The 15,168-nt window shown below is 40.0% G+C and overlaps 2 protein-coding genes and 1 long non-coding RNA gene across 3 annotated transcripts; 1 reads left to right on the top strand and 2 right to left on the bottom strand.

Annotated features, from left to right (window-relative positions):
- Window positions 1–4: 4 nt before the first annotated feature.
- On the bottom strand, window positions 5–5,179 carry trmt6 (tRNA methyltransferase 6 non-catalytic subunit). Its single transcript, XM_063902031.1, has 12 exons — window positions 4,880–5,179; window positions 4,544–4,674; window positions 4,266–4,375; window positions 3,662–3,753; window positions 3,473–3,556; window positions 3,257–3,381; window positions 2,978–3,148; window positions 2,648–2,793; window positions 2,451–2,536; window positions 1,719–1,821; window positions 1,348–1,434; window positions 5–597 (listed from the first exon to the last, which is right to left on the bottom strand). The coding sequence occupies exons 1-12, from the start codon at window positions 4,984–4,986 to the stop codon at window positions 436–438; spliced, it is 1,404 nt and encodes a 467-aa protein (XP_063758101.1). The 5' UTR covers window positions 4,987–5,179; the 3' UTR covers window positions 5–435.
- Window positions 4,410–12,315, top strand: LOC134876856 (uncharacterized). The gene is made up of 3 exons (XR_010167504.1): window positions 4,410–4,676; window positions 11,147–11,348; window positions 12,173–12,315. It is a non-coding gene; the product is annotated as an uncharacterized LOC134876856 (long non-coding RNA).
- fermt1 (FERM domain containing kindlin 1) lies at window positions 6,567–14,676 on the bottom strand. The gene is made up of 16 exons (XM_063902029.1): window positions 14,583–14,676; window positions 12,713–12,872; window positions 12,104–12,201; window positions 11,412–11,547; window positions 11,166–11,291; window positions 10,161–10,344; window positions 9,952–10,054; window positions 9,761–9,868; window positions 8,865–8,996; window positions 8,626–8,675; window positions 8,260–8,384; window positions 7,993–8,099; window positions 7,660–7,884; window positions 7,452–7,576; window positions 7,224–7,365; window positions 6,567–7,127 (listed from the first exon to the last, which is right to left on the bottom strand). Exons 2-16 carry the CDS (start codon window positions 12,861–12,863, stop codon window positions 6,954–6,956), a joined length of 1,986 nt encoding a protein of 661 aa, XP_063758099.1. The 5' UTR covers window positions 12,864–12,872; window positions 14,583–14,676; the 3' UTR covers window positions 6,567–6,953.
- Window positions 14,677–15,168: the final 492 nt, after the last annotated feature.

The raw sequence follows: 15,168 nt of genomic DNA, 5'->3' as shown, positions 1-15,168 counted from the left end.
GAGCTCATTACTAGTGTTTTTTTTATTCAGAGCAAATAAAGAGGTATCCCACAGTGAAGCTGCATCATATGACAAATGGCACTTTCAGCAAGATAACAAAATAAGAAAGTTATAACCTAGAACTGGAAAGCTTTTTTAAAAAATGATTGAAATGATGACATAAAGATGATTTCAGCAGTTCCTTACATAACACATCCTCTGACCTCGTACTGCGCTTAACGGGCTCATAGTTCACTGTTCAGCATTACGCCTCCCTCTGCACTGATCTGAAGACACAAGACTGGAGAAAGTGCTCTGATGAATGCAGACCAGACACGCCGTCTTCCTTATTCCACACGTGTCAAATCAGTTCAGCAGAAAGAGAAGTCAATGCTGGTGGGGGGGGGGGGGGGGGGGGGGGTCCTACAGGCTGTTGTTAAGTTGCCCTTTGTTTGTTTATCCTTCGGTCTCTGTCACTTTCTGTCTCTTTGGTGCTGGTTCCTCATCTTTTCGCGAGCCAGCAGGTTTGGAGAGCTCCACGGCGACTGTTGTTCCTGAGAGGAGGTAACCCCCACCCCCGCTCATCAGCAGCACGGGATGTGTCCTGTTAGGCAACACCTAGGGGCACAACACATACAGTAAGGAGACATTGATTCAACAGGAAAGGCTGGTTGGATATAACTGAAGTCCTGAGGGAGGGCATAGAGTATGCAAACAAAGTGTTCACATGTAGCTGCTGCATAGTACACAGAAAAAAAAAAATGGGCAATGAGAGCAAATGGTAGGGAGTCTCTGCAAAAACGGATCAGGGGGTGCTTATGGCAAATTATTGACGCTGCAACGGTGGAATAGTAGCAACACAGTGGAACAGAGAGGATATCAATTTCATTTTTTTCTAGTATTAATTAAAGTATTTCTTAATGACTGAATCAATTAATGGAATGACAATTCTGATCATCTTTTATTGATTTAAAGTCATGCTAACATGCATAAGAGATAGTATTAAACCTACAATGGTTGACAGTAATATAACATTTTCAAGCTAACAATTAGCAAAGGGTCGCCTGATACAAAACCATAAAGCATAGAACTACATTAACATTCATAGGGAGAAGTGTTTGTCTCCATAGGACAAATGTAGGTCCCACATTCCCCATTTCTTTTATCTCCACTTATTTAAAAGCTTCACTATGTTAACAAGCTAGCCAATAACTTTGTGTTGGTGTGCTTTCCAACCTTTTTTATTTGATAACAGCTGCCTATTGTAGTTTCGTTGTTTCATCCATTGTTAATATTAAAATATTAAGTAGACCAGCTTTAACAATGTAACTCAAACCTGACTGTGTAGATTTAGAGTTTAAAATGTACCTGATAATGTCTGAGCCAGGAGTCTGTGAGCTTCAGGTTGACCGTACCGCCTTGTTCCCTGAGTTTTGTATAGCACTCGACCAGACACTGCAGAGATATGAGCCGGGAAGAGATGAAAAAGGAGAATTAGGAGCATTCAACAAACACACGCAGGGGGATCACAAGTAATAATGGCAAGGACTTGTTTGTGGCTTGTTGGCAGTGACAGGATGCTGTAATGTAAAAAGGACATTTCCCACTGGAACTCTAAGCAATAAAAAGCTGCGTACAGCTAATGAGAGCTCTTTCGCAGATAACTTATTATCCTCATTAAGGGGGGACATCAAACTTGTTGTTGTGGCTCCGGTAAATAACCCTAGCCATGATCTTACCTCTTTGTATTGGGAGTAGACCACGAAAGGCCTGGAGGGGGAGAGGAATTTGAGCAGGGCCATGAGGACCGGACACGGGTCAAAGCGGCTCGCTATAACCAACCTGCGCGTGGGGAACAAAACAGATGATCAGGCAAACCTGTCCAACATGAAATACACTGTAAACCATACACTGTGTTATGGGAAATGTGGATGTAGGCAATTGGAATTTAGCTCTGCGGTGCTGCATGTGAAGGATGTCGATTTAATGCCTATTGTAGACCTTCATTTCAGATTTTATGATGCTGGATACGAGTCAGTGAAAGAGGCTGATTTATGGCATGCAAGAAAAGCTGTGGTACTGCCTATGGTAAAGCTGCTATGATATGGAAGAAGGCTAACCAGATCAATACTATCTCTGGCTCATATGTCACCCCCACAACCCTTCATCCATCAATCATAAACAGCAATAAAGCAAGTCCTTCATTAATATAGGACAGGAAACTGCAAAGCAATCACTTTGTTCTCCTTGTGAGGGCACAGTGAGCTCGGAGGAAGATTGTTATGGACATACTTAACACCACTCTAATCATTCATCACTTTTTAATCCCTGTAGATCTATTTTAATTATTGTTGTTAACTACACAGCGCCATCCAGAATTAGTTAAGCAGAGGTGGGAGTGAAAGAGAAGGAGGAGAAGAGACGGGTGTTGTGGATCAGAAATGTGAAAGCAGGAGAAATCTGAGACTGACCCGTCGGCGTTCCTGCCTTCCAGCAGGGAAGCAGCGGCAGCCAGCTTCTTCCGCTTCTCCTCCTGCTTTACCTTTTTTTCCTGAGCCTAAAACAAAAAACAAACAACATGACATCAGGGCTCTCTCTCTTCAGATCTAACACACAGGATTATTCTTGTTGGAAAGTCCTGAGTGGGGTTATAAAATAGTGGGCATACTTTGGCTTCTCTGCGTTTCTCCTCCTCTTCTTTCTTGGGGTCATGGCTTCCATCACCTATGTTTGTCTCCATGCTCTGTTCCTCTGGACCGCCCTGCCCTTCTGCCTCAGGCTTCTCCTCTGCAGCCAAGTCGGATTCCTTTAAATCTGCATCAGAGAAAAGTCACAGAATCTAAGTATATTTTCAGATTATCAGTAAAACATAAGGATAAAACTATGACGCAAAACGCAGCATTTGTGATCTTGTACCCAGGAAATATTTACTTCTCTTTTGCATGGACTAGCAGTACTCGTGAATATATTTTGAAATAAATAAAAATGAAAGCTCTACCGGCACTGGAATCTTTGGCAGCGGTGTCCAGAGTTCCTGCCAGCAGGGCATTGAGATGGCAGATGGGAAACTCATGCAGCATATCGTGAAAATGTGCAGGGAAGCCAAAGCTTTCCACACCCGCACGAACGGGCCCACCTCCTGGGAACATTTGGATCACCGAGCCATAGCCTGGATGAGGAGGAAAGAGTGGATGATTATACAAAAAAGGGAAAGAAGAAAATAGACAGAAAAGCTCATAATTTCAACGCCACAGCAAAGTTCACAGGACTGACGTACCTCCCATTCTTTCCATGACGGATCCTAGCACAAGGCCAGCACAAGTTTCAAACACCAGCACTTTACTGCTGGCGTGGATGTTTGCCAGAGTCAACATCTGGGCCAGTGTGTCATAGCGCAGGTGGCTGCATCAGAGGAAAACACACACATCATATATTTGTCTGTCTGTGCTGTGAAGAACACTCACACTTGCTCTTATTCCACATGCTGACTCACCAGATCTTCCCTGGTTCCCGGCCGTGGTACATCAAAGCCAGGATGCGACAGGAAGGTTTGAGAATCGTCACAACATTTTCATACCTGGAAAAGCACAGGAGTGAGAACAACTGATAACACTAATCACCGCAACCTACTTTATTTTTAAGTCTGAGGAAAACTGTAGATGCATCATCAGTAGTGACTCACTTCTTCTTTTTCTTCTTGATGTACTTTTCCTGGGAATATTCAGTCTTATCTTTGAATGTGGAGCTGTTGTCTACGAGCTGTTGAATGATTTCCTGTGGAGCACATACACATATTGTCTCTATTCTCTCATCTGTTATACCTTTTTTCTCAGAATTTAAAAGATAAGGTTCCCATCTTCCTCGTTCCGCCTGTAGCACTTCAATCATCACAATAGGGCACAAATAATTAACTTTCTCTTTAATTAAAAAGGTTGAGTTATTTCTTGAAATATCTGAGCTCTGCAGTTTTTAGCAAACTTAAGTCAAACTTAATGGTGCAATGGTTGGGACTATTTTCTGCTGCATATTAAAAACACATTTTCTGTACAATGGACCGTGTACAGCTACTGCCTGAATTTAATTATGGTGCTCATATGTGAAACTAATAGTTTTTGTTCAAGCAATGGATTGACAATACTTATAAGCATGCTCCAATTATTTATTTTTTGATTTTCATGACAATAAAAAGTAAATTAAACATTTAGCACATAATTCTTAAAACAAACAGACCCATTTGTCAATACCGTCACACATTTATATCTGTAATTGCAACACTCTTTATGTACCTGACCCTTCAGACCTTGCTCTTTGAGCGTCTCAATGTCATCCCTGGTGAGCTTCTGGGATTTTCCATCGTCCACTATGTTCCTGTTGTCAGTGCCTGCTCCCTTTGTATCTGAGGATGGACACATACAAGGAGATCACTCAAGTAGTCTTTACAAGTTCATGCATACAGCCTAGGAATAACAGATATAATAATAATGCTCTGAAGACTTCAAAAGTGTCAGTTGTATGACTCAAACATGGATGTGACTGCTGTTGTATTTCCCAGCAGGTTACACACCGGTGGAGCTCTCTGTGTCCTTGGGCTTCCGTGGCTGCAGGATCCCTCCAGATGCCAGCTCAAATGTAGTGCTGTACAACTGTCCCACAGCATTATCCAAGAAGAACCACTGCTTCTCAAAAATCACCTTCCTGTGAGTATATCATACAGACAAAAAACAATAAAAACCAAAAGAATGACATCTTTACAGCATCCATCATACAGATGCTGCTATATATCACTAGTGATCTGTCATTTTCTTCTTTAGCTATCCCCAGTTTGTTCCTTTCATGACAATAAACTAAAAGAGCCAAACATTTGGGGTTTATTTTTCAGTAGTTCCAGTTTTGTACTTACTTCTTCGTTTGAATTTGCACAGCTTTGAAGATATCTCCTCGTTTCATCACAACGTAGTCCCCCTCTTTAATTCTGTACAGAGAATCATCGTCTACGTTGTCCGCCATAATGAAGCCGGTTAAACCAACTCGTCCCTCAGATGAGAGATAGCTGTCACCCTCAGAGAAAAATACGGAATAGCACTGGCAAGGCACGTTTCAATAAGGCACTAAACAACCCTGAAGTAAAGGCAAAATATGGCAAATCACTATTTCCACGTGTTAGCTTTCATTTCCCTAGCATCCCAGGACGACTAATCGATTGCAGATTGTTGAGCGTACCACGCTTCATCATAGCACTGGATATGCGTCTGACTGAAAAAAGATTTCAGAATCATCGATCAATGTAAATGTATTATTCGATACGAGGGAGTTTTACCGTTTTCCCAAAACGTATACACTTTGAACGTTTGGCTGAAGATTTATTTGCGTATTCCTTTTAGGTTATGATAATTGTTACAATCATTTATCATTACTATAGTATTACAAGTACACACAGCATACTGTTGTCCAGTAGCTACCAGTGAAAAGATGTGGAATACTCCCAGTCTAGGTTTTCATTATTTATGAAAATTGAACTCTGTTCTGACATATTCATTTTGCAATATAATATCATATGATATTGTATTATCAAGGGGTATCTTATATCTTCTTTGTAAATGCTTCTGTATTTTTAAAGATGTGGAATATATCAGAGTTGCAATATATTGAAAATATGCAAATTATTTCTCCATTTAAAAAAAATGATCCACATACTGTTTGCCATAAATATCTGATTATTTGGATTAACTTTAAATTGTAAGCTATAATTATGGCCATACAGTTTTGAATCATTTTACAAATACTTATTGTTTTTGAGTTCCTGAACACTAAATTGTATACTTTGAAAAGTTAAATAAAAGCATACACTTGATAGCCTACCTATCAACATACAGTATGGGGTTATCCTGCTGATTTGCATTCAAAAAAAGTTTGTGGGGTGCAAATGAGGCAGATGTGTGAACACGTCATCTCCCTGCTTGGGTGGGTGTGTTTCATTTTCCATCATGGTGCCCCAATCTGGTGTTTTATAACTGCGTTTACACAATGTGCCAACTCAACCTGCCCACTACAGCAGGCGGTAAGGCAGCTGAAAGAGCAAGAGAGCAGCCTACACTGCGCAAGAAATAGCAAGATTTGGTCAAACTAAAATAAGTGATGCAATCTGAGAAACATTGAGTCACTTTTTTTACTCAAAAGTAATTTTTAAATGTCCTACTACTGTCCATGTCACAACTACACAAGGACATGATGAGCTCAGGGCAAACCTGAAAGTTTAATTAAAGTTGTATTTAACCTGGCATTACTGTAGGATTTGCAGTATTTAGTTTCCTTTGTTAGTTTCTGGAAGTATATTATAAGTCATAGTTATTGAAGCCCTTCTGATAAAGACATTTTTTAGAGTTCTTGCGAATATTATTTTCATAATTCTCTTTTAAAGCTGTGTGGCAGCAGTTTACAGTGTGGGTATAGCTTTAAATGCATTCCAAAATAATACTGATTTCATGATTTTAAGTAGCAACACTCATTACAATGGAATAAGATGACTTAATTCATTTAAAAGTATTGTGTGTAGCAGCAAATGAACAAATCTGAAACAAGTTGTGAAATACTAAAAAAAACAGCCTTTAATGATTGTATACAAAATGTTTTATCTGAAACATGTACATCTCTTCACCTGGAAAAAAAAAATCTGAATTCTACCAAATATCAACGCATACACGTTTTGAGAGAATCTTGACTAAATATTTACATCAACGTCATTATTTTTCTAGTGCAGGGTACATTGCTATGACTGTATAATGATAAAAATGATGATGCTACTATTTTTCTGTGAGTGAAAATGTTAAATTTACAGTGTACAGTATTACATTTTCTATGGCAATAGTTTGTTTAGCAATTAGGATTACCATTGTGTCAGGAGGTGAATGCTGTACTTTCACATTATACCACACGTAAAAAAACAACAGATAAGAGACATAGGCTTGTGTCTTTCCTCATTCTTGGCCTCCGGTGAGTTTATGGAACAGTTCTTCGTCTAGTGTCTCGTTCTGGTCTTTAGATCTTGTTGAGAGGAAGATGTACCCACCAATGAACTCGTGGACCACCTTGCAGTCGCAGCTCAAACAGCTGAACGCTATCGACACATTTTGGTCGAACTCTATGGTAACCTGGAATAACAAAACAAAGGATTCATGTCTCAGAAGTCTTGGGGCAATGCTCCAAGTAGCAACAAGAGTGAAGTGAAGTCATATCATATGGCTCACCTGTCTTATCTCCCAGTTCACGTTCCACTGCTTCATGTTGGAGAACCTCCATGTGGTGACAGGTAGACAGGAGGACATGTCGATACGAATCATACGGTTGTATGAGATCCCCAGAATCTCATCTTTCTTACTGCCTCTGAACCTGAACACCAGTAAAAACAACCAAATTATCGATAAGAAACAGCATGTAGTTATTCAGATATGTCAAAAGAAATATAGGGACTGTACCTGACAATATAGTAGTTAATACCAAACTCTGGAAGCGACTGCCAGGCCTGGATGAAGCGCATCTTAGCCTCCATCAGGGACAGCCGTGCTATGTTCTGATGGGCCTCCAGGATACGTGCAGTTAGCTTTCAAAGGCAGATTTAGAAATATATTAGTGATTGCAGTTATGTAACACTGATGGCTTTTGACAAACTCAAGAATACGTTACCTGTTTGGTCTTGTGCTTCTTGGTGTAGCGCGGGGAGAAAAAACATTCAGCATTCATATCCATCGACTCGAGGTCAGGAGCTGCCTGTCCAGGAGGGGGCGCCAGGCTCTTCATTTGCAGAAATGACTGGATGTTCCTCACTTCTGATTTGTATGAGCTGTAAGCCATTGTCTTGCCCTTAGAGGCCAAGATACATGCAGCTTTCCACTTGGCATACTGTGTTTCCTGGACAGTTACAATATGAGGCCGGTATTATATACACACACTTTACAGGGATATACAAAGAGGAAGAATAGGAAGAAATATTTATTGGGAAGAGGAGGGGGGTCTTACATTGTCACATCGGATGTACACCTCATTCATCCCGTCAGCAACTGGGAGCAGTAGCTTGATGCCGAATTTCTTTTCTGTTACGTTGACATCAGGGACTACCTCACAACCTATAACAGAATAGATAGTAATTAATTTAACAACAGAAGAAGAGCAGCATGACACAAGAGATATGCAAATATTAACAAAAAACAAAACTGCAGCTTCATTGGCAGGACAATAACATTCAACTTTTTATTTGGACTGAAGTAAAACACATGGAGAACTGACCTCTGAGTTGAAACTGCTCCATGGGTTCTCCATTGGACGTCTCCTTGTTCTTGTAGTAGGATATTGTGGTGTCCTTGAAAACAAACCAGTACTCTTTGTACGGCCGCAGAGTTAGTCTTTTTGGCCTGATTTAGGAGAGAAAGAAAGAGTAAAAGACTGTAAGCCAAACAGCATTATATTGTATAGAGAATATTTTACCCCTGTCCCATAAATCACCACCACAAGCCACAAGTTAGGTCAATTTAATGACACGAGACATTAGACATTTAAGAGACAAGTAAAACATAAATTTCAGCTAGGTATTTTACATTTTAATTCGGTTATTTGCATTACATCTTCATGTGATAGGAACAAAGGTGGGTTTACCTAAACAGCCGTAGGGAATCTGCCAACTGTGGAATGTCTGTAATGTCTTCCTGGGGGCGGGACAAACAACTGTGAATTATCCCGAGCCTTCTCCTGACATCACCGTGTTAAGACATGCAATCATCGGAGGCCTACCTATCACTCCTGCTCAAAAACAGGTGTTCTACTGTAACAGACCCTAAAAAACCTTCAAATTACAGTTAATATTCACTCCAGTGACTTATAAAATATATGTTTACCAGAATTCTGTCAGGGAGTCCACCTTCAAGTGTCGTCTCCAAGTTGGACAGAGCAGCTTCTACTTCATCTATTTCTGGTTCGTTGGAGTTGTCCAGTGGTTCACTCGAGAGGGTCAGTTTGCAGATATGATACTGAAAATTAAATTAAATGAAAGTTTGTTACTCCATAAGAAGAAAACTTCTAACTCTTTTTTATGAGCAATGGCCTAATATTTTATCAAGTACCGGTCATTATGACTTGAGGAGTTATGCAAGGCAGTCGTGAGTCAGAGTGGGCCAGTCATTGAATCTATGTGTAGGTGAGTGCAATGATCTTATTGAATCACTGCGATTTCTGAATCACTCGCCCAACAGTTGCAAAATAACAGCTGAGTGGATTAGAGATAGCCTGGAATTTAGAGAAAAAGATGTCCTCACAGCTGAAACTTTACCACAGTCTAGTTCTATAGAGCAATTTGTCTCTGATGGGGAAGTATAATCCTACTTTTCCTGTAGCTAAATCTCTCTTCCTACAGTTCTCTTTCTCTCCTCCCACCATCCTTCTAAAGTGGGATATTCTTCAAGCACTGACACGTTCTAACGTGGCTTTAGACATAAACCTGCCTCCCAGGGGTATACTATTCAGAGCTCCAAGACACCCCTATACTGCACTTAAAGCTAATTTAGACACCATTAGCATACAGTTTAGACCACATTACCATTCTGAGAACTCTGGTTCGACGATCACAATCCACTTTAAATCAGGAGTGCTATGAGATAGATTAGTTCTTAAATTAAAACAAGTATGCATCGGAATGTTTGGTAGCTTTGAGTTAGATGAGCCATCATTTTAAGTACTAAAACTTTGACTGCATTCTGTTACACATACAGGACCTTATTTCCTTCATGTTGTTTACCTGTAATGAAGCAAACATCAGCATTTCCTCCTCAGTGCAGTCTATCTCCTCCAGCAGAATGGACCAGCGAGCTTGTTCGTACAGCTGTGTTATTCTGACGGCATCGTACTAAAACACAAAAGCCTACACTCAAATTCATTCCAAAATGGCGTCAATTTATTTTTCAAGGGATACATTTGGGGGTCTCTTACTTTAGGATTGAGGTCAAAAAAGACGTTGTACTTGAAGCGAAGCAATAGCTTTTCCTCATCTTGAATGTCTTGCTCCATAAGAGAACGAGAGGAGTCCAACCACCTGTCAATCGTATTAGCAACAACCAATTAGAAGGCCTATCCTCTAAATCACATGACGCTGCTAGTTTTAAATACATTAGCAAGAAATGAACTGTAGTTTTATCCACCCTGCACTGTGGACTGCTTTGTCCACTAGCTCCAGCGGCTGGAACATCTTGGCCAGCTCAGCAGGGGGCAGGTTGGGCTGAGATTCGGCTAGAGGGTTATCTCCAAACCAGAGGCTCGTGGCAGACACCGGCATCCCGTTCTCTGGGTCGTAGGTGGCTGTCATTGTCTTGCTGTACATAGGGCCTAGTTCACGAGAAATGTAGATATTTTTATTCAAATCTGATTTGCCAAAAGGAGTGGGCATATTCTCTGAAGTTAAGATCATCTTATCGTCAGATTGTAGAGCGCGTAACAAAAGTGCAAATGCACAACATTCGCAAGAAGAAGCAAAATTTAGGATCAAAGTTTGACAGATGTGAGACTCGTAAAGACAAAGTAAGGCATCACAAATCACGAAAAAGTACCAACTGGGTCGACATTAAAATTGGCAGAGATCAAAGGTCCTTATTAGAGGGATCTTTAGGATGGCATGAAATCTGAACCGGATACTCAGTGTTGGGGAAACCCTGAAGAACATACTAAACAATTCTTTCAGTTCTCACTGATGAAACTGCAGACTGACAGATCCCAGAAGCACTATATATAGAAGTTCTTCATTTCTCAATCTCCTCCTACAGTAGAAGTAACTCATTGAAATAAAGATGCTATCCCTGGGCTGGGCATCACATACATTATGAATCTTTTTCTCACCTAATTTTAGTAAATATAGCCGTTATTTTCATCAAAACCACAAGAGGAATATTAACAATGGCAAGGCAAGTTTAATAACATAGGGAATCTTCAGGAAACATTTCAATTTCTCTCTAGCCAATGCATCTTTTCTATTCCATATAAAAGTTTTACACTACATTTTTTTTCAGACTTCCTGCACATCTATAATTGACTCTGTTGCTGCTGTAGCAAATTAAAATTTCCCCTCTGTGGGACGAATAAAGGGATTCTGATAATCAGATTCTGTGCTTCTATACTGTGAAACTTTTTAAAGCATCGTTAAGAAGGAGTACCTGTGCCTGCTGGACCCCCACCAACTAAATCGATGTCCCAGATGTCCTCCTGTGCCGAGTTCTTCCCTTTCTTCTTCTTCTTCTCTGGAGGCTTCAGCAGGGACAGTTCCTCTGATCTTCTGATGTCTGAGAGAGAGCAGGAACAGTGGAACAGTGTGGAAGAGATCAGGGAGAATATGGAAGGTGGGTGAGTTTTATATAAATCATCTAAAGTTACTGAGATGTACTAAGGAGAGAGAAACTCACTGAGTATTTGACAGATCTCTGACACCGCCTTGAACACAACACTGGAGAAGCTGACAGTCAATTTGATGGTTTTCATATTGGGGAGCTGCAGCAACAGGGGTTTGTGCTGGGGTGTATAGCGCAGGTCAGCATCTGCCTGTGTATAAAAAAATGTATTTTAACCACACCTGCAAAATCCATAATTATTCACTTTCCTTTTTTTATTCAGCTGATTTGAGTTATGTAACCTTAGCTGGGTTTAAGGAACTTTTCCTGTTTGAAAATGTTTATACAGAGAGTATAATGGATAGACACCAACAATAAGCCTGTTTTTGAGCGGTAATGACACATACATTTGCATTGCACACATTTTTTCCTTCCCTTAATTTGGTTGTTACTCTTTAAAAGTGAACTATTCACCATATTCATTTAGGGATTCAAGCTTAACAATGTTCTAACAACATGCTCTTGACTTGAAATCACACATGTTCTTTCAGGCTTTAAAGAGCTAAAAACACATACACACACATAGAATTCACTTAGTATGATTTATACTCGAGTGCTGTAGTGTGCCATTGACCTTAAACTAGATGATTTGATAGATATTTCCTGGGAAATTTGAATTGTTCTTGGAAATAAATGATTGAAATTAAAACATATCAATGATCAGCACAATTATAAAAACTTAATTAAATCACTTAAGTCTTAATTACCTGAATTCCATACTTGTCTAAGGTCCAGTGGGTTTTGAGCAGCCAACATTTCCTCTGTTCCCACCACAGTGCATGATCTGACCAGTCCTGAGGAGCCTCTGCAGACAGACGCATTAAGTTAAATACATGTTATTGTCATATCACACGTTTGAAGGGTATTGCACTTCCTGTACCTGTTGTGTGGGTGACTGAGCATGATTAAAGTCTGGTTTTATGAGTCTACCTGACGTCATGTTTATGGTGCTGTGCTTCAATCCGTCTGTTGATGACCAGCTATTTAGTCATCTATTTTGTCTCACACCACCTTACTGTTGCCCTCATACTACATTAGCTCCTCTGGATTTATGTAAAGAGATATCAGATCAGATCCTGGCTGAACTTTGGCCCCTCAGGCTATGCAAGCCAATGCATTGTGGCAAAACAATGGCACTGCAGTGTAGAAAAATACAGGGCAAACAAGGGTGTGGCTTGACTAACAGACTTATTATGGCAGCAGGGGGAGGTTAAGACTCTGTGCCTAACACAAAGGCAAATGTAGTATGCTTTTACCAGGTAAACAAACCAAAATTGAATCTGATTACATTCTGACAGTTATACTTAGGCACTTACTGATCTTCTCCACCAATTTAAGCATGAGGCCACCAATGTGCAAGTCTCCCTTCACCCTCAGCTTAAACTTCATGGACTCATCTCCAGCTTTTTGGTCCACCTGCACGGACAGCTCCCATGATGTTTCTCCATACTCTGCGGCTGTGATCATTGCCTTGTTCTAAAAGGAAAGAGGTGCATAGATTATAGACGGGAGGCTCCTATTGCCATCCAAGAGGCACAACAAAAGAAATATTGGAAGGAAAAACCTCCCAGTATCTCTGTTTAATCCCACAAAGGGGAAATTCCGATAAGATATGTTGACTCTTTTCTTGCTTTCTTTTGTTTGGAGGATTAGGAAACATCTGGTAAAAACAAAACATGAGTCAGTGGATTAAGTGTTTCTTAACATCCTGTGGGAACATCCACATTAACTTGGCCAACATTTAACAGACACAGATCTCTCAGTGTTTCTGTTCCAAATCTTCTTAATGCTTCTTCCGCAGTATCTCTGCAATGATACTGCAGCCCCTGAAGTATTCCTCTCAGCCGATACATTTATAAATAAGATATCAGGAAACACACAGACTGAAAGATGTACAGGCTGGTGCCAGAAGGAAAATAAGATGAGACTGTAGAAAACACAATAAACACAAGAGATGTAACACAGCTGTACGGCGCTGCCAAGAAAAGCAGAAGTATACTGGATAATTTATATATTTGATAAAGAGGGAATGGATGGAAGACATCAGGCAGGTACAATGTAAGAAAGAGGAGAAGAGCGGAGGAGGTTCAGGGAGGGTAAAGCTGTGGAATGTGTGACGAGCAGGGACACGAATCTCATGCAGAGACCAGGCAAAACAACAATCTCCAAACACTGCACCAATTTTACTTTATTCCACATCTGAACTATGAAACTGTTATGAATTAAAAGATCCCAACTCATACACTCCCAGACACACACTTGTGAAGACTGGGGCTGTCAACAGAAATACCTGTTACTTGGGGAGCCCAGTTGTAATGTACACTGTTTGAAAATGTGTTGCCGCAAGGCTAGGTTTAATGAACACATTCTGCTCTCCTTGTGCTGTTCCCTCTCTATGCAGCTGTAGGGTACAGTTTAAAAATGTTTAAACTTGCAAGTGTACGGAGGAAAGGCCTGTTGAGATGTGTTAGAGTGTGATGATTTGACTCCAACAATAATACACTATCTGCAAAAAAGACCAAAAAGTTATGGAAAGAGAGGTGATGTAATCCAGGCCAAAGCAACATTCAAAGATTACATAAAATCTGTTTGTCCTATACAATATGCAGGGGTTTAAAAAGCTAATGTGAATAGTGCAAATCTACAAACTGTGATTTACAGGTGTTTGTTCTCCAACCAAAAGTGAACTACAGGAATGCAGCACTGGAAATCATACAACCCCTTCTTTACAATACAACTACACACATACAACTTTTAAACGAAAAAAGTGCTGAGCATCTCTTGTAAAAATGTATCATACTAAGGCAAAGGGTTTGAAATTATTACAATGAAAATGATCACAGTGAACCTTGTGGCAACAACTATCAAGTATCAGGCCTTACTGTTGAACTAAAGATATATAAACAGCACTAGTGTTCAGTTTAAGAATTAAAAAATAGAGTAGACATTGGTGTCAGCCCATCCTTAGTATAGCAATAATAGTACAATTAAGTCCTAAAAAGATTAAACATTATCTTTCTTCTATGTAAGACCACGGATAGACAACAAGTCTCAACTGTAAGCTACCATTCCCAATCAAATGGTTTGATTATTTTTCCATGTGAAGTCTGCCTTAATCAATCCCAGCATGATAATGGCCCTTTAAAAACTCAATAAAAAAGTCAATACTCTGTAAACAAAACTCACCTTGATTCAAAGTTTTCTGCTGGTGAGCTATTCCTAGAAATTCTTTGTGAAGTGGAATGAACCATATGAGGCTCCTTCGGGAGTAAAACACGCCCCGTTCAGACAGGTAGAGAGGAGGCGGTACGGTCAGAGTGAAGTCAGCAAGGTGGGTTTGTTCACAAGCCGGTGTTAACAACACCTTTAATGTTTGAAGCCTGCTCATTAAATAAAAAACGAATTTCTGCAGGGTCATGTTAGCTGTATCGTAGAATCTAATGGTACTACTTCAAAATCATAGCTAATTAACTCTTTGTGACTGAACTAACTATGGTGCACTCTGAGTAGGCTAACTGCCCAGAAATTAGCTAAACATGCTCAACATAGCTAATGCTAATTGACTATCTTGCAACTAAATGACAACTTGGCAGTAAGCAACTTTGTGTAACTTGGGGATAAATAATGAGTTGGCCTATTTAGCATAACGAAAACTAGATATTATGTTTCAAGTTTCTTCAGTGTAGCATATTTTAAATAATAGACCATGTACATCAAATGCACAAGATGGAAGTTAGCAACAGTTAGCACAAGTGTTTTTCTTTTGCACTAC

Source organism: Eleginops maclovinus, chromosome 15, assembly GCF_036324505.1.
Source record: "Eleginops maclovinus isolate JMC-PN-2008 ecotype Puerto Natales chromosome 15, JC_Emac_rtc_rv5, whole genome shotgun sequence".
NCBI lineage: Eukaryota > Metazoa > Chordata > Actinopteri > Perciformes > Eleginopidae > Eleginops > Eleginops maclovinus.
This window is presented reverse-complemented; position numbering and strand designations above follow the sequence as displayed.

Coding starts and splice junctions, on each gene's coding strand:
- trmt6 (XM_063902031.1), bottom strand. CDS start 4,986: ATGGCGGACAACGTAGACGATGATTCTCTGTACAGAATTAAAGAGGGG. Junction 1,822..2,450: donor GAAGGCAGGAACGCCGACGG/GTCAGTCTCAGA, acceptor CCCCACGCGCAG/GTTGGTTATAGCGAGCCGCT. Junction 598..1,347: donor CCTGGCTCAGACATTATCAG/GTACATTTTAAA, acceptor TTGTGCCCCTAG/GTGTTGCCTAACAGGACACA.
- fermt1 (XM_063902029.1), bottom strand. CDS start 12,863: ATGATCACAGCCGCAGAGTATGGAGAAACATCATGGGAGCTGTCCGTG. Junction 10,055..10,160: donor AAAGCAGTCCACAGTGCAGG/GTGGATAAAACT, acceptor TACGATTGACAG/GTGGTTGGACTCCTCTCGTT. Junction 8,676..8,864: donor GACTCCCTGACAGAATTCTG/GTAAACATATAT, acceptor TCCCGCCCCCAG/GAAGACATTACAGACATTCC.